This window comes from Lineus longissimus, chromosome 1, assembly GCF_910592395.1.
Source record: "Lineus longissimus chromosome 1, tnLinLong1.2, whole genome shotgun sequence".
NCBI lineage: Eukaryota > Metazoa > Nemertea > Pilidiophora > Heteronemertea > Lineidae > Lineus > Lineus longissimus.
The window spans coordinates 9,568,534-9,594,170 of record NC_088308.1 but is presented as its reverse complement, the minus strand read 5'-3'; the positions used below and the strand labels follow the sequence as shown (position 1 = coordinate 9,594,170).

The window sequence follows — 25,637 nt, the reverse complement described above, 5'->3', positions numbered from 1 at the left end:
TCACCGATGTCAAAGACTTAGGTATTATTGGGACCTTCTTATTCTTCTTCTGCGATCGGAATACACGCCTGACAGCCAGTCCGTTTTCGGTCGAAGTCGGCAGTTGGCCTAATATAGAGCTCCCCCACAGAGCCCCCGGCCTGAGCAAGGCCAGGGTGGTGTCCTTTGGCAAAAGTCAGTCTGGTCTCCAGCCCAACATTCAATGGTGGGGCCAAACGATGTACATGTACCTTGAGCTAGGGGGATGTCTTCTGGTAGGCACGACGAGCGTAGAACCTCTTTATTAAGGACACCAGGTGGGCTAACAAGTCCTGTCCTTAACACTGAGAAAGGTGTTCTGATTCAAAGGTTAATTCGAATAGAAACGACCCATTTGGGACCGAAATCACTGTCCTTCATTAGAGAGGGTGTCCTGCTAGACGTATCCACTAAGGGAGGTTCCACTGTACCTCACAATCAATTAACAAGTGCCTAGTAGAAGCATCCGGACTCTCATGCGTTTGTGTCACCACTCGATAGTCCGGATGTGAGCGGAGATAACAAGAAAATGATTAAAATCAATATTTTATTATAAAATGTTCTGTATCGAAATGTTTACTGTGTACATTCTTTCTTTAAATATTTTTTTCAACCACGCGAAAACAGTTCATATATAATAGACCACAGACAACTACAGTTTGCCCTCCACGTAAAAGAAATGTCTTCATTATTTAATTTTTTTCACTTGTATCAGCAAAGTATGCGCCAATGTGTTTTGGAATAGTTATTAGTGTGGGGATTCGCACAATGTCAGCAAATTACTGTCCGCTATGGTTACCGAAGCGGCTAGCAGACGACAGCAAATAAATTGAAAGCACATGTATGCAGATTCAACCGCAAATATTTCCTATTCTATGGCACTCGACGTGGATTTGCTACGATAGCTTAAACACACCTGTTAATAGGTTTATATTGATGATGCTGTCCTGAATAATTAAGTAGATAAATCAGTGCTTTTGTCGCTCTATGCCAAATTAATGGCACAGTTCGCGCTTATTTCTACCACAATTGTGCCTATAAATTGTGGAGATTATTGCACGGGTTGCACATGTGTTGTGTAGCGGGTGTACCAGAATAGGAAGATGTGATTACAAGCACTTGGCTCAAAGTGTTCTATAAAGTGACCCAAAACGCAAAAATACACGGCAGACTGTCCGCTGTGTGACTGTCCATAAACATAAACCTATCAACAAATGTGTTTGAGCTATCATCTAGAAATACCAACCAGCAAATCCACGTGGAGTGCCATAGAATAGGAAATATTCGCGGTTGAATCTGCCTGTGCTTTCAATTTATTTGCTGTCGTCTGCTAGCCGCTTCGGTAACCATAGAGGACAGTGATTTGCTGACACTGTCCGAATCCCCACACTGCATTGTGGACTGTGAAAACTCGGAAGCGAAAATTAGGCTCTTGTATTATATAGATAATGGGTAGAAAATGTAATCATCGTATTATCACACTCTCTGTCAAACTCCTTGTCACGGCTTATTTTCTGTGTCTCGAAATTTCAAGGCGCTGCATGATTCCATTTCTCCAGCAAGTTTTACCGCACTGAGGACAACAAAGCAGTACGTACAACCAATTCGCAAGGCTAAAGCAGGCATATTAACAACATCATCAGAAACTCGTAATATCTTCATTGAAATCATGACCCGTAGAAAATGTGATATGAGTCACAGCAGCTAAATTTTTTATCCTGGAAGTGAAGCACTTTTTTACAGTCACAGAAGAGTTTTCATCCATGCCGGTCGTTTGAAAACATTAATTACATGTACATGTACTCAACAACGAAAAAGGTCCATCAGCGTAACATTATACATCCAGTTAAAATTCCTATCAGAATGGACCAGCTGAAATAAAGATGGCCAGTCCCGTTGCAAACATTCTCCATGCAGCATTTGATGGATCCGCCCTCCACGTCCGTTTGACACGAGCTCCCACCTTGGAGACAGTCTCTGACTATGGTGTGGATTGCCCGACCTCGCTTGGCGCTGTCTGTTCGCCAAAACTCTAATTTCTGAAAATATTAAACTTTGTGATTAAGGATTGTCAATTCCGATTATAAGATTCTCAGAAGTTGTGTAACTAGTTTTCATATTTTTGCAAATCCTCCAACAACATAACCTTCAAACCTAATGCGCCAAAATGAAGACGGAAACAGTAAATTATAGGTTTATTTAATGACAACGCCTCGGACATAATGTAATGTAACACCATTCCCATCACTGAGCCTTTAATTTACGGGAATTCTCCACGTAAACCTTGCGTTATGATTGTTTAGTTTCTAACTCATTAGTTACGCTCTCAGAAGTAAAGGAGTTTGAGCTTTTGAAGAGCTATTTGTAGCCAACAAAATTATGCACCCCGTATGAGAGGTTTTTCAGCAATGTTTTTGCTGCAAAAAAACTCTACGCGGGGATGTATATTTATGACAATATCAAAAACCTTTATTTCTAAGAGTGCCCTGACCAAATAATTTTTTGCGCCTATAATGCCTGATGTACAGCGCACTCAGAGACTGTGTAGCAGGAAAAGTTATTAACCTGGTGCTGAAAACTTGAGTATATACTTTCGACTGGTCCCTGCGACGGGAAGTCTTCCCAACCAGGCGCACTGCTTTCAGAGACAACAAAAAATTGGTTTCTTAGACTGTAAAAGTTGATAAAAAGTTCTTACCGAACATGTTTTGCTGGGGCACAAAACCTGCTCTGTGTCCCATGGATTATATTTACAAAATCCTTGATTTGGAATGCTGCCTTGGAAGCCCAGTCGCTCAATGTCTGTGGTTGATAATCCAGACATTGATTTTACCCCTAACTTTTGATGATGTAAGAGCAATGTTTCATTTATTTTCATATTTTCGTTATAGGAACATCGGTGGCACCTCGTGGCGCGTGTTACACCATCATCTGAAGGAAAAAGAGGGTTGGAAATGGAGTACTGAGTCTCTTAAAACTGACTATACATGTGCAGCTGTGTTGCAACTCTCAGCGCCGCTCAATAGATCTCACCCAAAACCAAAGACAGCTGCTCTCTTATCAGGGGAAGACTGTCTGTAATAAGTGGTTACAGATATGATTTTCAAGTCCCGAATTCTTCTCGTTGTTCGTTCAGCATGTTCAAGTCACAAATATGCCTATGACATTTTATCGTGATTCATGAGTGTTTGGCACACATTTTCAATGTATGGCGCTGACTATTAAAGGAGAAGGCTGTTCGTGATGAGGCCCCAGCATACGCCTACTGTTCAAACCGTCATTACAACCCCGAAATTTCTTTGGCCACCCGATATACAATTTCAATTTCCATTTCAATTTGTTCTTTATTGATAATAATACCATGTGGTTATTACAGAGGTGAATTAGCAAGATAAACAATGTACAGTGTGACATGTATGCAAATAAACATAGCAAAAAGTACTGAGATGAAAGGAGACACATGTTTTAAACATACCGTACTAACCTATAAAATACTCTCTTTTACACATTAAGAGGTCAGTCCCAAGAGAGTACAGAAAACATGATTAACAGGTAACACAACCCAATTCTATAGTATTGTACATTTCCAATGGTGGTCATTACTAACAGGTAGTTATTAATCTTTTGATCGACCTTATGGAAATGTACAGGAATTTCTGACCAATCTGGCATAATAGAGGGCCTATTCGTTATATTTGACCTACCAATATAGTGTGGGTGGTATTACAACGTTCACAAGGACTGACCTCTTAATGTGTAAAAGAGAGTATATGCACAGTATACAGACATAGATGCATACATGTAACAAATTGCATTTTCATTTCACATTTACGCCGCTAAATCTACATTTGAAGTGATTGGGATGGGTATCCGCACTTACTATTGCACTTATCCTCTGCACAACATCTGCTGTTTCTAGCCGCTTCGTGATCCACGAACATTTCATTGAAACAATTTGACTGCTTAGCACATGAACGAATGACAACGTATTTTCCAGTATTTTCTTCACGATAATATGTCTGAAATTAGGAAGCAGTTGAAGAAATATTAGGAAATTGTATTATCAGTAACTGATAAAATTTCGTGTGGATGTGCCGGGCCGGGGTGCCACAATTAAAGCGATGTACACACGGCACGACAAAGACATTCAGATCACATCCACATCGGATAAACCTCGTCCATCTATCAAGCTATCCCAAATTTTTCCCGAATCGAACCAGCCCTAAATTTCCAGAAACCGTTTATACACGACACGACAAGAGACAGTACATCCGATCTTATCGTCACATCGGAAAAAATCGTCCGCGAAAACGGCGCAAAGATTGAATCCAGCTTCAATATGGGTGTTTTTCTAACCCGCCAAATTATTCGCCGTTCGATTTTGATCCGACCTGGATGAACGGCACTTTCATCTCGCACTGGAAACACGGCTTAGAGAGGAGTAAACGCCATCATGGGCTATTACTCGATGGAACTTGTTATCAAATCGAATCAATTTTGGCATCATCATTTGCTCTGGAAAGACGGCTCAGGGAAAGGGTAAACGCCATCTACCATGCAGGGACCTAGGCTCAAACCATATTGATTTAAAGGGAGCCTTCCAGGTGGACCAGACTATGTATAGTCGTCGATAGGTGTCTCTGCTACGTCTCGCATGCGCTTGAAATATTTGAGGGGTGGGATATCATTTTCTTATCACTCGTCAAAATAGATCCAGTTCCCTGTTATACGCATCAGCTAGATACCACTTCCACCATCAATAGACGTACTGCACTTAGGCCTATGTAACACATAATGTATTACGAAAATAAGAGCCATGTCGAGGAATTCGACCTTCCAATGCCAGTTATGATCGTGCACATATGAATCTATTTACTTCTTATTTCTTTATGCTGTAAGGATGTTGAAAAATGCTACACATCCATCAGTGGGAGTACTGATTTTAAATGGTTCACTGTGCTGATTTAAAGGGGTATTCGAAATTACTGGTGGTCCAGGAAAATAAAAATGAAATACACAATGCCGAAGCGCAGTTTATATCATGCACGCGACTTGCAAAAACTTGGTATATATACATGTAGTATTTGTAGATCTGTCAACAAAAAGGCAATGTTGACAATTACATGCAGTACGTAACACAATTGGAACTTGTCAAATTCGATTACAAATTTTGATATTTTTAAACTTTAATGGGGACTGGCAGCAAGAGACCAGTCGCACCAGCAGGAGGTGGACAAAAGAATGCGACTTTAATGAGTTCATCATCGTGTTATACATGTTCCATTCCGCAAATTCTCAAGTAATTATCACTTTCCTCATTGTTATGTGACATTCCATAGTAGATTGAACTATCGTTTGTCCCAACCAACAATGATGGAATCGTATATCAAGCGGGGGCCTAGTTGTTAGTAAGTTGATATCGCGCTGCTTTAGTAGGAAAATTATTCAATTTTCACTCACATTGAAATAGAATTGATTGTTTGTCCAGCAATGATTACCATCGCGGACGATTAACCTAAATAACTACATAGGAAAAACAGCACGCGATGTACTCATATTAGCAGTGTACGCACTCACTGATGATGAAAATCCCAGCTCTTTCTGATGAAGAGGCGACGATGATTGATGAAACTGGTGACTCGGTAAATTGGAAGGTCACTTAACGGCGCTATTTAAGTAAGCTTGGAGACATAAATGATCCAATCACCATTATTTCATGACCAATGTGTGTTCTGTTATGGGCCTTCGTCAAACATTGTTTTCCTGAAATATCTCGATCGATGGACTTATAATCGATCTCGATCGATCGAGATAATATCTCGGGCGATGGAGATAATAGAGAGGTTAAGATTTTGATCAGAGAACGAGAACGAGATGTTTCAGGGGAAAAAATCATGTTAAAAAAATAAATCATGTGATGTCTTTTCCCAGCCACCGTTAGTCCCGCGATAAGTAATCATGACCACTTCAAGCATAATGATGGCCTGGATTTTTCAAAAGTACGTATATTGCATTTTATCTCTTTATGCCATAGTTTACTGACTACTCGACATTGCTTGACAAATCCCCCTCTACAAATAGGGGAAAATGATGCACACTTTCATATTGTGGAGGTTGCCGTGGAATCAGGGACATCTTTTGCGTATACGGATAGAAATGTACACAAAATTCGTCCTCTTCCTATTCTTAACCTCCCTCTTTTCTCTAAATGATCCAATGTATGTTTTGCAAGACGTCATTCTGGCTTCTTCCACTTACCTGGCATTTATGCGGGCATTCCGATAACAATACTTTCGACCCCTCTGCTCGTGTTGGTCCGAGAAAGCAACTTCTAGTGTTCTGCTTTTTGTAGAAGAGGTCTCTATCATAATGCCCCGAGGTGAACGCCAAAAGCTGCTGTTCTTGGTAACGAAGAGGTTCGTCTTCGTCCATGTTGGAATAGTACACGCATTGGTAGCAATTCGTTGCGCTGGATTCTGTGAGATACAATTTTGAACCGCTTCAATTAGTACTCGCTCCAAACCTACATCTATAATTACCACTGTTACGAGTTTAGAGTGTTGACCTGTGGGTGTGTTTTTTTCGGTATCTAAACATCCGTGTTTCAATGTTTTTCAATGTTTTTTTGGCAAGAAATGGGAGACAAGGACTTGTGCTTTTCGTTGTGATTTATGTACTGGGTTACTCTATCCTGAATGAGGAATGTTTGTGTTTCTAGAGCCTTGAATTAATGAACAACACTTCTTTAACTGGGTTGCTTATAGGCATGACAGCGAACAATCTATGAGACCAATAACAGTAGTAATTCGCATCAGCGGACGCTGCTAACACTTCAAGCAGTACTCTAGTTCCGTCGATCTAAGACCGGTTCTGGATATTTAATTCAAGCTTGATATTGTGCATATGGCCGTTTGATACCCAGTGTCTGTATATGTACTTTTATAAACAATGGGCGGTGGCACAAAGTTGTTTCGATGGTCATGACCACATGCTTCAGCTTTGCATTGGTTTCGATTTCACTATAATTAATCAACTGGTCTTAGATCGGTGAAAGTAGAGTATTTTTCTTTCACCAATTGTTTTCTTGGAATACACAAATGTTGTTTATACACAACGTCGCCTGTATAGACTTGACTCGTGTAACACCAGATTCATGAATATTATGTTAGGCCGTCACCCGGTACACTCCAGACGTAATGGGCCGGCCTCGTCCTGTCGCCACAAGGAGATACAATTGGGATGACGAAATGGACTGCCCCTGGTGTCTAGCCTACATGTAATTATCAACTTCAGCATTATCTCCATCCCCACTGTCGATGCGTCGTCGTCTTCGTCGTAATCGTCAATGTTAAGCATCATGATCATAATCATTATGCTAATGACGATTACCGATGGGCAATGATGATGATGACGATATTGATCGCCCATTGAATAAAATTCGATGGCGAAGCCTGTCACCTGACGCCAGAGACCATGAGGTTGTGACTTATTTGATATCTGGATGGCTTCATGTGACTCATTCTCTAAATCGCCGCAGCATTTATTCTGTAGGCTTGTAACATGTAAATTCAACAATAAATTCACTAATCATTTTTTCAAACTGATTTATTTTGGGTACGTAATTTCAACCATTTTACCCTCTGTCGGAAACCTCAACGCAAAGGGAGATTCGTCGCACCCCGACCCCTTTTCTTTGCCCACGCCCATGCGTATCAGCCTATGCCCACCATGGATACATGTAGGGCTATAGTCTGCCTAGTCCCGATACAATTACCAGTTTCGTCTGATTATCGTTCATGTATCTCAGTAATTCAACAGCAAATATTGAACAGGAGCAAATTGACAACGAAATTATGCTTCATGTCCATAAATGACAAGTGATTGTTAATTGACCTCAAAATGTTTTATCAGTGCAGTAAAATTACTGTAGAAAAAAAGAATTCCGTGTAGGATATTTTCGTGAATTTCGCGAGTAGATAATGCTCGTGAAAATATTCGGCCGCGAAAATCTCTTGCTTTTCAGCAAGAATTTAATGTCATTGTTGCCATGTTTCCAGAGAGGTTTATTGCATCTAGCTAGGCCCTTGAAAGACTCTGGTCCAACTATCATAATTGCACCAATACATATACCGACTACCGATCTCGATGGCCCGGTGGTTAAGGCGTCCGCTGGTAACCTCTTTCCGCTGCGGCCGGTTGGTTAGCCGCCAGCTAGTCAGATATATATAGGGTACAAACTGCCTCCTCGCCAGGCGTCTGGCATTAGAGAGCTTTATCTAGGAGTTTGGAAGTGTCTCATAGGCCAAAAGCTGGCTGGCCCTTTCATAAGGGGTGACACTACAGTAAACAAACTTTACTTTACTTTTATACAATATACAGCGCCCAATTCGCTATTCACTTGAAGCAAAAGTACAATGTATAGTAGACAAATATTTCCATCGCTCAATTTTATGCAGCGAAGATTTTCTGTTCTACAGTCTGACATACAGTAACTTGGAATATCAACTCTCCAAACCTACATGTGTTTATTCTTATCTTAATTTACTTTCAATATTGTCCGGATATGAACCGCACTGCTATTGTTATGAGCTTAATCAGAAGGAGGAGGCCTTCTTCGGCGATATCAGAGATGACATGTATCCCTGACCACAAAACCAAATAGTACCCAGTATTATCTCTAGGCCAATTGAGTTCCTGGCCTTGGGTAAACATTAAGTACAGGGTGTCCCAAAAAAATGCAACCCATAAACATGTTTATATTTTTCACAATTACTGACGTTTCAGCTCCAGATTTGGTGCATATTATCTCGAGTGGAGGCATGAACTTCACACACAGTTTCAAGCCTGCGTCTCAAACAGCCTTTGTGATATGCTCTTTCAAAGAAAATGATTCAAATGTCGAAAATGGAATTTCAAACTTTTAAAATTTTTTTTTATGCTGAACTCAATAACATTAGTGGTTTGCTCAGTAGAATGTGACCTTATCATGGCTGATGTTGCTCTTTTCAGGTTTTCTATTGCTGGGGGTTGTTTCGTTTAGACTTGTCTCTTCGATCCAAGTACACGATGTTTCCACTTTCATTTAGAAACAAATGTTCGCAGTTTTCATTTTCTTTTTCTGAATTTAAATTAAAAGCCTATGTGATTTCCCTTTCTGTAGTCATTCTAAAACGGACAACGTTCGGCTAATTTGACTAGCGTAATGTCCCAGTACGTCTGTCTGTTAAATATTTAACCGTTCTAATCGCTGCGTTTTCCAATGAACCCCATGAGAATGAATTTTTCCAGTTTATTATTCGCAGAGCTACATTATATGAGTTCTACGTTTCCTGGCGTATATGCTATATTGTAAGATCCTTAAAGGGACACTATAGGTAGATAGAAGCCAGGTGTGCCAGATTAAATTTCCTCAGTTTTCACCCAGTTTCTCAAGTGTGTACGCCACCAATAGTACCAACTAGGTCCTGCCTACAGTCCCCCTTAAACTGAAGGTCACTGGTCTCTATAGCCATGCACCTAATTCCCTGAACGAACAATCTTATGGATATGTGTGTGCTAGTATTCTAGTCGCCGGATATGGTAGGCCGTAGTGGACATAAATGCCGATTTATGTTCTAGAACACAATTCCTGTTCAGCGATTGGTTGATTAATGGTCTAGAACAGAATTCCTGTATTGTAATTGGCTGATTTATGTTCTAGAATATAATTATTTGTGTTCTCGAACATAATTTGACCAATAGGAGAACAAGAATATTGTCTAGACCATTAATCATTCATCACAGTACAGGAGTTATATTCTAGAGCATTAATCGACCAATCACTGGCCAAGAATAATGGTCTAGAACATAAATCAGCCAATTACAATACAGGAATTCTGTTCTGGAACATGAATCAACCAATCGCTGAAAAGGAATTGTGTTCTAGGTCATAAATCGGTATTTATGTCCACTACGGCCTACCATAGCCGGAGGACAAGGCCTATATCATGCACCTTTTCGCCCGCTTCTCGGAGTGCAACATCTATGCGTCTCTCCTTTTAAAGGTATATACATGTAAAGCATAAAACCAGGCTGTAGGCCTATAGACAATTTGGCTATGATTTTAATTCTGGATAAGAGAGCAGAAGCTCTACTTATGAAGAGCCTGGTCCCCTCCAGCCTTATAATACGCCTTTAAATCTAAGTGTCCCAGATCACGATTCTGCGGTTGTCACAAAAAAAGCAATGTGAAGATCTATTGCAAATATTCTCCCTTTAAGCCAAATAAGTGATAATTTTGGCAATTTCATGTTGTCGCGAATCGGACGCAACATCGCGTGGGTTAATAAAGAGACTTGGTGCATTGCAAACAGAATCGACTTCAGCTGGAATATAATCAGATGGGCTCGCAAAAGTGAAAGTTTACTTACCAAAAATTATGCCAAGCAAAAATGTAACGGCCAGCAGAAAATATCCGTCCGGCTCCATCATTGTATTGTATGTCCTCAATAGCTGTGACTGTGGTGAATGCTGGTCCGTTTGCTCAAATATTCTCCATAATTAGCACACTCCAGTTGGTATGTGATACTAGTACCTTCGCAGCAACCAGCAATGACGGTAATGAACGCGTAATTCGAAGAAGATTCTGCTGGTAAGACGATGTAACGAGACACCACGACACTATGTATATGAGAGGCTCAGGTAAAGGCCTAGCAGAGCGAATGCTATATCTTGTACCTGTTATCAGGTTATCGCTGGATAGGCCTACCTGCTGTATATACACAGCTGGCAACAGATGTCAAATGAATATTACAAAAGCTTGATGGGGAGACAATGTAGAGCGGAAATGACGATGTGCAACTGCTGCGATAAAAGACAAGCAAATTAACAATGCGGGCTCGTTTTATATTCATATGTTCAATCGAGATAAAAGCCTATGCGGGTGTAAACGCAGGCCGAGACAGCCGAGTTAGTGCGCCGGAGTGAGAGATTGAGAGGTGAGGAAATATTATGTCCCCGGGCAGGAAAAGTCTTCGAAGAGCAAAATACTAGTATTACAGGATATCCTCGTGAATACCGGTATCGGGTGCCATCTTGAAGGGTCACTTGGGAGCATACCTATGTTCCCCGATGTTCCCCGGTACCTTTGTTCCCCGATGTGGTACCTATGTTCCCCGATGAGGTACCTATGTTCCCCAGTACCTATGTTCCCCAGGTACCTATGTTCCCAGTACCTATGTCCGCAAAGGAAAGTGTGTTTTTTGTGATACGGTTTGTTTCAACAAATTCCTGGAAAGACCTCACAGGAAATTGCAATTCCCAGAAATCCCCCTAAAAGCAGTGTTTCAGTATTTTTTGTTTGTATTAAAAGACATTTTTACTCAGTATAGATTCATTGTTTCGTGACTTAAAGGCCATGGTGCACGCACCTTTGCTTTAAATTGGTACATAAACTGTATCATAAAAACTATATGGGGGAACATAGGTATCGGCGAACATAGGTACATCTTGGGGGAAGATAGGTACCGGGGAACATAGGTGCCGGGGAACATTGGGATGACCCCGGTCATTGGGGATCACATGTTTTGCGTTTATGATTGGCTACTTATACTCCATTATGTTGTATGCACCCGCCTGTCATAGTCATTGGCCGAAGTTTGTAAGCTACTTCCGTGGGATGCTTTTGAAATCAATGTAGGGCGGTCTGTACCAAAATTGGTCTCTGTCGTCATGCCATTCAAACTGCAATGACACGATCAATTTCAACCAGACACCCTTATGAATAAAGGCATTAGCTTATCGCGTGTCGCAGACATTTTATGGTGGCCAAGGCCTATTAACCCTCACCATCACTACAATTGCTGATTGCTTAAGCTTCTTCATTGGGTTTAACACTGTTTCGAAGTAAGTAAAAAAATTAATGCTGAAATGATTAAAACACTAGATTAAAAAGAGGAATAGTCAGAATAGAATTTTCAAAAAAAATTAATTAATTTTCTTTTATTTAGTAACGATCTCACCGTCAGATCAAGAGGTTGTGCCAGCGGGGTGCATTTGGCAGGCACAAATGCAATCAGCGCACCCGTTCCAGTCCGATCCCAAATCATGACGTATTGCTGTACGTCCTCCACGAAAGGTGTGACCACCAGATCAATATACTCGTCCATGGTTTCTACCCTCACCAAACCAGTGGGCGACTGGCTTATCTGCAATGAATAAGTAAAGTAAGTACATGTCAAGTACATGTACATGTACGTGCCAAAACAAGAGGCACGGATGTAGAGCACGGATGTGGAGCACACCCGTGCCAGAGGTGATTACATCCAAAATACAGGTTGTGAGAAAAACGAGATGGAAAATTATCAACTGAGTATTATATACATGTAAATTAGTCTTACAAGATTAATTATCACATATGAACGAAAAATGTTTCAAACTACCCGAAACTATTCTCTATGAACGGTACATGTATACATATACATGTATTAAGACCTAACGATCCAGAATGACTCTAGTAGGCCGAAAAAGTCAAAATAATGCCCTGAAATGGACGTAATTATTTCTGGTTCACAAATGTTTATTTTAAGGTGAGTATCACGTCATTCTGAACCATCTGAGTTAATCGGTCCGTTACACATGTACATTCCTACCAGAAGGTAAATGGTCAACATTTAAAAAAAATATCACAGAGATGAAATAAGATATTTGAATGCGGTTTTCAGCAGTGTATTGCATAGTTGGTCATATATCTGTTGTATTTGGATGCACCTATTTCCATCCCTTCATTATGTAACAAACATTTCAAAAAAGGTCCAAAAATCTTTTTTTATTTAATGTCCCTTTTCAAAAATTCACATTCGCTTTTATGACCATCATTTTTTGCAGATTTTTCAAATCTCTTCGATAACATTTGATAAAGACCCCCAATCCTTCATGTATGAGCTGAATTGGCCATAAAGACCCTGATTGACTGACTGCATTGCTAACTTTGAGGGGTGTTCTCAAAGGTCACCAGCTGTCTGAAAAAACAATAGTGACGCCACTATCCGGAACATCGGGCAAGTGGGTGTTTAAAAGTCATAACCGTCTAACTTACCGTATACCGGGCCGGATACATATTGGGTGATATGAATAAAGACTAGCAAATGCTTTTACTCCGGTTTTGTACAGGAAGGCCTAGTGTAAATGTACATGGAGATTTAGATAAAAGCATTTGCTGGTCTTTATTCATATCACCCATTATCCCAGAGTTGATAAAAAATGGTAAACAGTGTATCCCACTGTTAAAGGGAGATCGGTTTCCTATCGTTTTGGTAATTCGTTGTCCTCGTGTTCAACTACGCCACTCAAAGTAAAACTATAAACAGTGACATAGCTGCAAATAAGTGGTTGTGTCACGACAAGGGGTACGCAGGTTTCTGTGGGAAAAACCATCAACAAGAGCTGGAGGTTTAGACTTTTCACTTCTGCTTTCCAGGGCGCCTAATCGGCCCCAGTGGACCATTATATCTACGTGGAAAGCAGGGGTGGAGGGGTCTACCCTTACTGCAGTTATTTCCTGTTTCGGATAATTATATAACTGTGTACAGTATGCACTTTTTCAATGATTTATGATGAGAACGGGTTTTGTCTTAGTGTACTGATAACCTTTTTTTCTTGAGATATGGGTATTGATCGAAATGGATTCTTTGTCATGCACATTGCATGCGTTTCATCACACTTTCACTCATCAAAACGTGAGAGTACTTTGCAAGCCATTCATCCAAGACAAAAATAGTAAATAGTTGGTCCGTAAGGTGATTGGTCCCCATCGAACATCTAGGGTAGGGACCTATTCAGTGGAAAACCACAACTGCCACAGGTATGGAAATAGACCAAGGCGAAACAAATTGAATTCGGGTATATAACTGTGTATAGTATGCACTTTATTCAATGATTTATGATGAGAACGTGTTTTGTCTTAGTGTACTGATAACCTATTTTTCTTGAGATATGGGTATTGATCGAAATGGATTCTCTGTCATGTACATTGCTTTCACTCACCAAAACGTGAGAGTACTTTGCAAGCGATTCATCCAATACTAAAATACGCTCTGGGTCAAAGTTTTGGATGAATCGTTTGCAATCTTGGACAACAGTTTAGTTCACTATACATATTTTATATGTAGTTCTCCAAGATCGATTGTACGAAAATCAATATCTCATGCACTTTCAATCCCTCCATTTTATATATTTCATGAAATCTGTTCTTGTCACGACAATGAAGTCACAAAGAGATCGTTCTGTATGACATTAAGTTACGATGTTTGTGTATTCTGCTGAACAAAACGATTCGACACTCCATTTTATTTCATTGTGTAATGACGATTGATATTCAAATAAGAACAAATATTTAGGTACCTGCGTCAATTTCGCGATTCGAAGTTACGAGATTCGCCGAGGTGGTCAGGATCAGGATCGTCAGATCAACACAAACAGAATTCCTGAGGATGAATTGATCTCATCGAAACTTCACAAACACAGATCTGCGTTAGTCTTCGGAGTGTTGAATGAAAACAGCAAAAATGATGACGTCAAGATTAATCAAATGAACCACAATGCCGGTATATATGCGTATGGAATTTGTTGGATGCCCGGCGAAAATGGAGTAAAATGTCACCCGAATGCAGCCCTCATCCCATTTATATAATTGTGGTACTGCTATAGGTATCAAGATAACATGCATCGTCGTTACCAGGATCGAACAGTTATCGCCCCCAATCCTAACTTCAAGATAAACGGCGATGCATACAAGATTTCTAACAACAGCATGGAAATTCCTAAAAGAATCTTGAGTTCGTGGACGGCGAACTTTGGAGGGACCCCTATAGCTATCAACATCAAGATCAGTGGCGAGTCACATTGACGAAGTAATATAAGTCAATATCATTCTTTTATTCTTTTCGTCGTTACCAGGATCAAAGTTATCACCTCCTATTCTGATTCAATATAAACGGCGATGCATACATGTTTTTTTAGAATTCCTAAAATAATATTGATTTGGCGGACGTATTTCTTACCTTTGTATCTTGAGTTAGTGGACGTATTTCTTAACTTAGGACTAGGAAAGGAGCCCTAAAGCTATATCAGCATACGATCAGTGGCGGGTCATATTGACAAAGAAAATAGTCGCTTTTTCCTTTTCGTCACGACATTTGGTCCACCTCGCGTGTTTTGATTTCATTTTTGTCATGGTGACTGTAGACGGGGTCGATTTTAAGTTCCCTCCTTTCAGTAAACAGATAAAAGTATGTAATCGTCAGAAAAGCTCTTCTATTTTTTCAGCGACAACATTGACGCAAAAGTTGGTACATGTATAAGAATTGTTAAAATTAGTGCTCATCAATCTATCACTGGGAGGAGACGTATGATTGTCCGTATGATTGAATGGGAGAGATAAGGGCCTGAAATTTCGTAACGAAACTCAACTGATATGCCTCGAGATACTGCAACTACACCTGTTTCGTGCTATGTTGTGATGTGGTTCAGCGATGTCAGGAGCAATGGAATACGATATAAACAAATAAATGAATGATATTGATAACGTTAATTGTAAGGACTGTTCTTCACAATGGTAAGGAACGAAATATCCGCATGGGCACCAAGCATAATGGGAGAGGTTCCACAACCATATTTGGGTATATCAAGATGGGTGCGGCGCAAACAACAACCTAAAACGTCGGCCAACCGTATTTCTGACAACTTAACGCCAGTTTTTGACCTGGGTATTGCGCATGCAATCTTTAATTCTCTATGGTGAAACAAACTAAGTTTAGATCAATAATATTTTCTAGTCCCGGTTGTAAGAAACCTCACAATGGGTGATTTTAAAGTTGGTTTTGGTTTCAACACTGAGATTTAGTGTTAATCTTAGTGTTACTCTGTGGCTATTGATCCTGCTATCAGATTTAAACTAATACTTTGTTTTCTCTTAACACTAACATTGACACTACAACGAAAACTTATGATAAACCCGGAATTGAAATCAGGTAAAGTGTTAGTTTTAACACCTAGATTTTGTCCTATCCTGGGGTTTAAGTGTCACACTAACACCAGGATTGGGGTCTTAATCCAAGCTTGGTGTAATGTTCTCAGCACAAGTAATGCATTTTGTATTACCGATAATACCAATGCCTTAGGCATTAACAACGAACAGATTTCAAAGTTGGTGTTGGTTATCAACTTGCATCAGCTGACTAATTTTGGAAATTCAAATATTTTTTTCAGTGGTATCCTGGTCAGATGTGGTGATTACTATGGAAAACATTAAGTTGAATTTAATTTGTTGCATTTTTGGGGTTTAAAACGTATCTAAATCTTTACACCAAGAAGCACATGTTTCTTAGTGTTAAGACAATGTTTTATCTTAGTATTATTTTAAATGTTTGATGAACGCCAAAACCATCTCTTATGGCGTGTTCGATTACTAGCCCGGTAATTGCGCGAGTAAGCGCCAGTACGTTCTTTTTGGTACTGGCGCCTCATCTCGCGCTTGACCGAAGTGAGCGTCCCTGCGAGCGGGTTACTTGGACATAAAATGGCCGCCGCAAGTGACCTTTGAGAAAAGATGGCAAACGAGCCTGTAAATACCGGCTTTGCGAAATACACGAAATGTTTTTAATGCATCAGACTGCATTTATTTGGCAAAAATAAAATAGTCGTTGGAAGAACTTGATATTTTGATGTGAAAAAATTGGTCAATAAGGTAAGTGAGTCGTTTTTGTAGTTAACGCACACCCGATAGTGTGTCTAGTCATTCTTTTTTACGCTACTTTACACTAAAGTTACTCGGGCCTGGCGCCAGAGCGTTCGGGCTCGATTCGTACTAGGCATGCGCTACAAGGCCCAAGATCCGGTGCGTATACCGAAGGGCGGCGCTAGAAATCGAACGCGCTATTTATAGTGTAAGTGTAAAACCTGGTGTGATGCTAAAACATACTTTCAAAAACAGGATTAAAACTAATACTAAATATTAAACTAACACCAAGCATGATTTCAATCTTTGTCTAATCCGTAGTTTTAGTGTCAGATTTGGTGTTAAAACCTCATCTAAAAATTGACTTTGAACTCACCCATTGTCAACTGAATTTCCAGTATTGCGAAGTTTTTCATCACGGCATCTATGTGCCTCATAAGCTCAATAAGAAGTACGGACTTCGCTGTGATATTTGCGCCACTTTCAAATGACGCTGAGATCGGATTTATATACCAACAAAACAGTGTCTTGTTAGACTCGAGGTCACGACTACACTGCTCTATAAGATGCTCACATCACGATTTAGTAGCCGGGTTCAGTTTTAAGAAACATGGCAAAAGTTACATTTGCATCTTTCTGGGTCGGTCTTGTCAGTACGAGTTCACAAATGGGTCAATCGCTATAATCATGAGAAAAAAGGTAAGTATATTTTAGCTAATACAGTGAGAGGTCCCGAAAAGCCAGAGCCAACTAGATACTTCATGTGAGGCAGCATAAGCACAGAGTGACAGAGCGTTGCCCCCATTCGCCACTTTCCTCAAGCACCAGTTTGTCCAACCAGACAAGGCCTAAAAGTTCATTTGCGGGTCCATATTAAATGAACCCCAAAGCTTCAGACCCCAGACTGAAGTTTTAGTAGCCCAACCTAAATTTTATAATGGAAAGTCTTTAGAAAGATTTATACCATATTTTGATAATAAAAATGAGTTGAAACCAGTTTGAATAAATTGCTTGCGTATAAACTACACTGACCTCATTATCATCTTCAAACGTAGTTTGACGTTTTCAATGTACTCGATCATTTACTATCTCTTCTTGGAAATTTTTTCAAGGGAAAGCGACAGAGGCATCACAAATACAGAGTATTTTCCCTTCCATCGCATTTCTGGATGTCGTCGCCCGGCAAAGGTGCATTCAACGGCTTCTTGGCCTGTTTTGATGAATTTTCAAATTTTTACGTTGTAGAGATGAGACATAACAGAAGTGTGGTCTATATATTCCGCACATGGCGTTATTATTATGTGAAGAAGTCACGGTTCACCATAGGATCTATACAGGTGAACGATAGGATTAAATTCATTCAGGGAAACCTAGCGGTGTTTCAAGGAGCAAAAAAGTGCCGCATCATAAATGCTAAAAGTGGGCATGACGCTGGCTCATATACTTTAGAATTACCTCAAGCAGACGACGAGTTGCTCTCTTTAAATGAGATAACAGTACAGGGCAATGCAAAAGAAGCATTTGTGATGTACCACATACGGCGAAATAGGAGGAAGCTTTTGGTATTCGGACGTTACAACATCGTTCTAATAAAACACAGTCATGACAGAGTAGATGCATTTGACCATTTGATGAAAAGCGGAACAGAGTTGAAGGTGCTCAATGCTGGTCAGAAAAAACAGAGAAGATACTATTTTGCTGTTGTTATTACCAGTACTGGTGATATTATTGTTAGGAATGTGATTTGTATTTGTATCCTTATGTTTACAAGGAGGAGCAATTACGAAGAGAGTTTGGTAGTTCGAGGGAAGCTATGGCTACCAGAGATGACATCTCCAGTTTCGTGTAGTGCTTGTGACACCGAGTGGAATGGCAAAAGCCTCTTATCAATTTGTCACCTGAGGAAGAAAACATCAGCGGTTATATCTATTCGAATACCACGATTACATAACATTTGGCACGATGAGGAAATTTCGGTTAGTGTTCTGAAGAAAGTTGAATATGGCTTGAAGTTGGCTGCCTATGGGCGTGATGGAACATTTGTGACACAATATGACTTGCGAAGGCGAAAACCCTTTATAATTCATAGACCAAGCGGGCTCAGGTGAAATTGTTCTACTTCATTTCACTGCCAATAATGCTATGAGACCAACACATATTAGGCCTTATCGTTTTGTCACGTATTAACCACAATATATTGGGCATGGCCATTAAGCATGTTTAGCAGAATTTGCAGAAACTGCGAGGAAAAACATTTATTAAAAAGATGAGAATATCAATACAAAATACATTACAAATATTTGTAATATTTCATCAGTATCAAATTATGTTTAAACCGATATATTTTTCAAGCGTTAAACCAACAAGCATGAAAAATGGGATGATAAGGCGACCAGAGCTAAAATCTCAAGTTTTGTGTTATGCTCTGGATACTGAGCTGGACAGCATAAGACTTTGTGATTTTATCTAGTAGTTTGTTACTGTAAATCCACAACATTTGGCACGATAAAGAAATATCCGTTAGTATTCTAAAGAGAGTTGATTATGCCTAGTTGAATTTTTTGGCCGCTGGGGGTGATGGAACATCGGTGACAAATAACTAGTGTGGGCGAAAACCATTTTTAATTCATAGACCAGAGGGACACACTGATGGTGCGCTCAGAGATTGCCATCTCCTACCAACTCAAAATGATGTAGGTATCATTAACCGGGTTTAATATAATTCACGCGTTCCAAACCTCATAATATCTTGAGATTTTCGCTCGGTTCTATTCACAGTCCTACCTGTCAGTAATAATCTTAAATGATGTGTTGCACGTTTTTGAATTATTCTCTCAATAATGAAATTTTTCGAGAAAGGAAAAACCTTTTCTCAAATCATAATTATAATGTAGTGATAGGAATTTGGTCAACTCTTCTGTGATAAGACCTATACAGAGTGGTCCAGAAAAAACGCAACCGGATACTTCATATACCAGGGGGTTAAAAACCATTGATACCAGTGGATGGGTAATCTTCTAGAAGAAGAATGATACCAAGATCGACCGATTCTCTTCAGTAGTTTATGTGGTAGAGACGTCATTGTGAAGCAACGTTGGAGTCCCTTGGCCAGGTTCAATGCAGAAAAACAAAATGCTTCTGTTGTAGGTTATAGACATCTCGGTGGTGTGCTGAGGCCCGGCCAGGCTAACACGACCTTTACTCTGTTGCAAATGATCACTAGGAACCTTGTCGACATTTTCACCAATCAGTATTATAACATCTAATCCACCTACTTACCAAGTTCAATTTACCGGCAAAGTTCGATTTTTCCTATGCGCGAATGAAGCCTGTCTGTTCTTCACAAAATAGGCTCAAAATCAAAAACTACTGAACTTAATCGGGCGATATTGGTATCATTCCTCTCCTAGAAAGCTCCCACATCCACTGATATCAATGGTTTAAACCCCCTGGCAGTGGAGGTATCCGGTTGCGTTTTTTCTGGACCACCCGTATTGGTTCCCGATACCAACTTTGTAACAATGGTGAACCTGGAATTGGGTAGCATTTTTATCACTGATGTCAGGTAAAATGTATCGACATGTTTAACTCAAATTATATGTAGATTCATCTGATCGAAATTTCTTAAAAGATTAGTTAGGTAATGAAAGCCTATAATTTCACAGTAAGTTACCGCAACATAAGTTGGTCAAATTATAAGGCCAGGACCAATGTCATATGTAGCTAATCAGCCAATTTGTATAGTCAATTGAATACGTTATTAGTCAGCGGATCATAAAACCAGCTTGGTCAATTTGACTTTCTTGATTGGTCACCTGACCAGTGGATTTTCTCAATTTGGTCACATGACAAATGCACTTGGAATTCTACTAAATGGGTGGCTTGATAGTTGAAATTCATATGACAATGCTCACAGTATTGATTTAAGGGAGAATATGGAGCCAGGTTTGTCAGATTAAGTTATCTAAAATCCCTGACAGAGGCCTCTTCTGTGTCGCAGGATATCAAAACATTTTACGCTTGTACGAGGAAAATAGAATGACCCTATGATTAGAGTTTAAAGGCCATATATCTAGGTTTGAAACATGCTTGATACTCATGAAATATGTTGAGGGTTAAAAAAACAAGATCCCAGACATTAAAAAAATTATAATTATAAAGTCATTATTTAGTTATTTCAATTTTCAATTTTAAACTATTTGAATTTCCCACCACACACAACTTTAGATTAGTTCCACATGTGGCCGCTAGGGATATGTTGATGACGTAGATCAGGCTTTTCAGAACAAAGCAAGATGGCTTCCGCATACAGTTCAGAGAGTGAGAGTTCATACAAAAGGCAGTTAGATAAATGTTATCTATATTGAATTATTTATGTGACAGATCACACCTATCTCATCTCATGACTCTCCCTGATGGAAATAGATACTCCATATAAAATTATGGCTATAAACTTGACTCAGTGGCAAGATAAAACTTAAAATCCCTATGTTCTATTTCCAACTATCCGTTAGGCAGATGTCATTAGAGGAGACAAGCTAGACTGACTAACAAGAATAATTTATAAGCAGATCATATAAATTATTAACATATGACATCACAGCCTGTTGTTAGCCTATAGATACAAAATTATTAACATTTATACACGAGAGCACAAGTTTTTTGCCAGAGGGCAAGAAAAACCCATGCTTACGCAGGAGGGACCAACTTATGGAATGTTTTGAAATATGTAGATATCACAAGAGCAAAAACAGCAAACCAAATTTCATTATCCCATTCAAACCCGTCCAAAAAAGGAAAAGAAAAGAGAAGTCAACATCAAGAATGAGCAGGACCAAGGTCATATGTGACTAATCAACCAATTTGTATAGTCAATTGAATACGATATTAGTCAGCGGATCATAAAACCGGCTTTGTCAATTTGACTTTCTTGATTGGTCACCTGACCAGTGGGTTTTCTCAATTTGGTCACATGACAAATGCACTTGGAATTCTACTAAATGGATGGCTTGATAGTTGAAATTCATATGACAATGCTCAAAGTATTGATTTAAGGGAGAATATGGAGCCAGGTTTGTCAGATTAAGTTATCTAAAATCCCCGACGGAGGCCTCTTCTGTGTCGCAGAATATCAAAACCTTTTACGCTTGTACGAGGAAAATAGAATGACCCTATGATTAGAGTTTAAGGTGATTTCTGGCAAACAACAGTGATCAATCATCACCAACGTCCAAGAATCTCCGATCAATAACTGAAAAGTATTAGGTCATTTCGCTGCTGATAAACTAGGTACCACCTTTTCATAGCCTAGCTTCGTTCCGGACGTAGCCCACTAGCAATATGCGTGAGTGGCGACCCTTGCAGAGAAATGATAAAGCTACCAAGGTTCCCCTGTAAGGAATGTTGCGGTGGGTGAACGGTTCGACTCTTTTTTGACAAGTTTGAGTGGATGTAGTCCTTGGTGACATATTGGGTCGTGGCCGATCTAGCAATCCGAACGGGTCACCTTGATGAACAGGTGGGTCAACCCACTGGTAAAGGAACAGATAAAAACAGAAATTCAAATAAAAATCATCACTAAATTGAACCAAAGTCAAGCATGTTAAAGGGAGTTGCATCACCAATCAGATACTAAAGGTAATACGAGACCAAAGACAAAGCACTATATCCCTCCTGAATACTACCCAAAACAAGGATGTTTACAGTATATACATGTACATGTGTTGCTTAAATACTTCTACAGATATCGCGCTCACATTTGAACTCAAGATAAGCGCACATAGAGTGTCAGCCATCTTTGATTTTGATGTCATGGCCTACTTTTCGACACAGGACGTTGACTTCGGCAGATATCACGTGTACGCTAACAAGTGGCAGTCATCTTGGATTTTGATGTAGTGAATTACATTTTGATAAGGTTTTTAATTACTAGAGCCTATTATATTGTAATGCATCGACATACCAAAGTTGGCTTTAATGAGTCGCTGAATTCTGCTGAAAGCGCGTTCACATGTGCCCTCAGAATTCAACACATGCGATGGCGGTCATCTTGGATTTTGATATTGTGACCTATTTTTCGATCAAGTTCTTACTAAAGCCTACTCCAAAGATAGCTTTGAATTGTCGCTGATTTTTCGCGTTCACAATTGGTAAGACGGGTAGACTGGCGGTCAGACGGGCGAATATGTCCTTTTTCGCCCCGCAGTGCGACGTGCGAAAAAACTCCACAACAGAATCAGACCCATAAACGCAATAAAGCACTACACCACCACCAAAAATGTAGATCTCCAAGATCGGTCATGGTCCTATCGATTGTACGAAAATCAATATCTCATGCACTTTCATGACAATCCCTCCATTTTATATATTTCATGAAATACTTTCGTGTTTACCACGATGAAGTCACAAAGTGATATTCATGTATGCCATTAAGTTACAATGTGTGTGTATTCTGCTAAACAAAACGATTCGACACTCCATTCTATTTCATTGTGTAATGACGATTGATATTAAAACAAGAACAAATATTTAGGTACCTGCGTCAATTTCGCGATTCGAAGTGGCGACTAGATTCGACGAGGTCGTCAGGATCAGGATCGTCAGATCAACACATACGGAATTCCTGAGGATGATGTCACCCGAATGCAGTCCTGATCCCATTTATATATTTGTAGTAGAATTGTTATAAGTATCAAGATAATATGTTCGTCGTTACCAGGATCAATGAGTTATTACCCCCCAATCCTAACTTCAAGATGAACTGCGATGCATAGATGCAAGATTTTTAACAACAGCATGGAGATTTCTAAAAGAATCTTGAGTCGGTGGACGTATTTATTACCTTTATCTCTTGAGTTTGTGGTCGTATTTCTAACCTTAGGACATTGGAGGGACCTTTATAGCCATCAACATCAATATCAGTGGCGAGCGATATTGACGAAGAACTATAAGTCAATATTCTTCTTTTCTTCTTTTCGCCGTTACCAGGATCAATGAGTTATCACCTCCTATTATAATTCAGGATAAACGGCGATGCGTACAAGATCTTTTGCAATTCCTAAAATAATCTTGACTTGATGGACGTATTCTTACCTTTCTATCTTGATTTGGTGGACGTATTTCTTAATTTGTATCTTTAGTTGCTGGTCGTATTTCTTATCTTAGGACGTTGGAGGGAGCCCTATAGCTTTGTCAGCATCAAGATCAGTGGCGGATCATATCGACGAAGTACTATTAGTTGTTTGTATTCTTTGGTCACGATATTTGGTCCACCTTGCCTGTTTTGATTTCATTTTTGTCAAGGTGACTGAAGGCGGGGTCGATTGTGAGTTCCCTCCTTTCAAGGAGGCTGTGAACAGATAGAAGTATGCCACCATCAGAAAAGCTCTTTTATCTTTTTAACGACAACATTGACGCCAAAGTTCATACATTTATAAGAACTGTTAAAAAATTAGTGCTCAGTGTTTCAGGATGGGGTAATATATTCTTTAAAACCACGGATTTATGCAACATCAATTTAATATCAAATCATGAAATACAGGAAGCAATCTTAGAAGCCCTGAACATTGTTGTAGTTGTTTCCATGCCCTATTCCGGGCTAGCCTGAACAAGCTGATTATGAGACATCTCCCCCCTTTAAGAGAATAGTCCATATGAAGGATAGTCAAAGGCCAACATTATTCAGTTCAGCTTTAATTGTTCTATGAGCACTAATTAGTTCAGCTTTAAATGTCTTGCAAACACCAATTCAAACATTCAAACAAAGCACAGAATTAACCATCCTTGCTGGATTATAGTTCTTATAACTAGAAAGTCAAAAGATACTCTTGAAACACAAGGCAAAATTTAAACTAGTCTTGTAGAGCGATCCAATGCGCCAACCTAAACAAACACAAGCAATCTGGCTTGTTTTAGAGAATTACACCACAAAAACATGCTATTATGTTATCAAAACATACACAAAATAGCAAAAATCAAGGAAAATAAACAAGGCCTGAACTCACAGGGTCATGGTAGACGACAATCCCCTGTCGCACTCAAGACGGGTCTGTATTATTGGACCCAACACAGTCTTGATGCATCATCCAAATTAAGCCTAAGAATGTCAATGTCTATTTTGGAACGTAGTCTTCCGACCAACCCTCTCCCAAATCTTGTCCTCGATTCCACCATAGGTGGCGTTACCGGTTGAGAAGGTGACGCAGGCGGTTCTGATGATGACGGAGCTGGCGTTCCAGCAAAATTCCTGGCAGGCGACATTGGTCTCGTACGATTCCTGGACGATTGTGGACGAACGACGTTGGCTGCTGAAGAACTGGCACTTGGAGGTTCATCGGTATGCACGTTCGACGGAATTCGTTGCAGGTGACGCCGATTGCGCCTATAATCCTTGCCTTCGCTGGATCTGATGATATATGATCTCGGTGTTGCGTGATGTTGCACCACCGTAGCTGGCTCACTCCATTTCTTCTGACCGTCCAGTTCCACTCGTACCTTTTCTCCGGGTGTCAGCACGGGCAGGGAGACGACTCCATGACGACTATCGTACTGCTGTTTGTACTGCAGCTGCATTGACTTCACGTTTTCAGATACGCGTTTTGCGTCTGGCCATTTTGGTCGGAGATTAAGTCTGAGCGTTGGTATGGTTGTCGCAATCTCTCTGCCCATCATTAGACGACTTGGGCTGTATCCAGTTGACCTGACTGGGGTTGAGCGATAACTCATGAGAGCTTTTATGGGATCAGGTTGTCTCAAAATGCTCTCTGCAATGGCTACGCCACTTTCTGCCTGACCATTAGCCTGAGGATTATGGGGGCTAACGGTTGTGAGTGTTATTCCCCACTCCGACGCAAAAGTTTTCCATTCTTTCGAATCATAAGGCGGGCCATTGTCGGAGACGATTTCA

At 39.9% G+C, this 25,637-nt stretch overlaps 1 protein-coding gene across 1 annotated transcript; it reads right to left on the bottom strand.

Moving 5' to 3' along the window:
• Positions 1-560: 560 nt before the first annotated feature.
• Positions 561-10,846, bottom strand: LOC135487994 (uncharacterized). The gene is made up of 5 exons (XM_064772330.1): positions 10,428-10,846; positions 6,277-6,494; positions 3,899-4,037; positions 2,717-2,949; positions 561-2,057 (listed from the first exon to the last, which is right to left on the bottom strand). The coding sequence occupies exons 1-5, from the start codon at positions 10,486-10,488 to the stop codon at positions 1,842-1,844; spliced, it is 867 nt and encodes a 288-aa protein (XP_064628400.1). The 5' UTR covers positions 10,489-10,846; the 3' UTR covers positions 561-1,841.
• Positions 10,847-25,637: the final 14,791 nt, after the last annotated feature.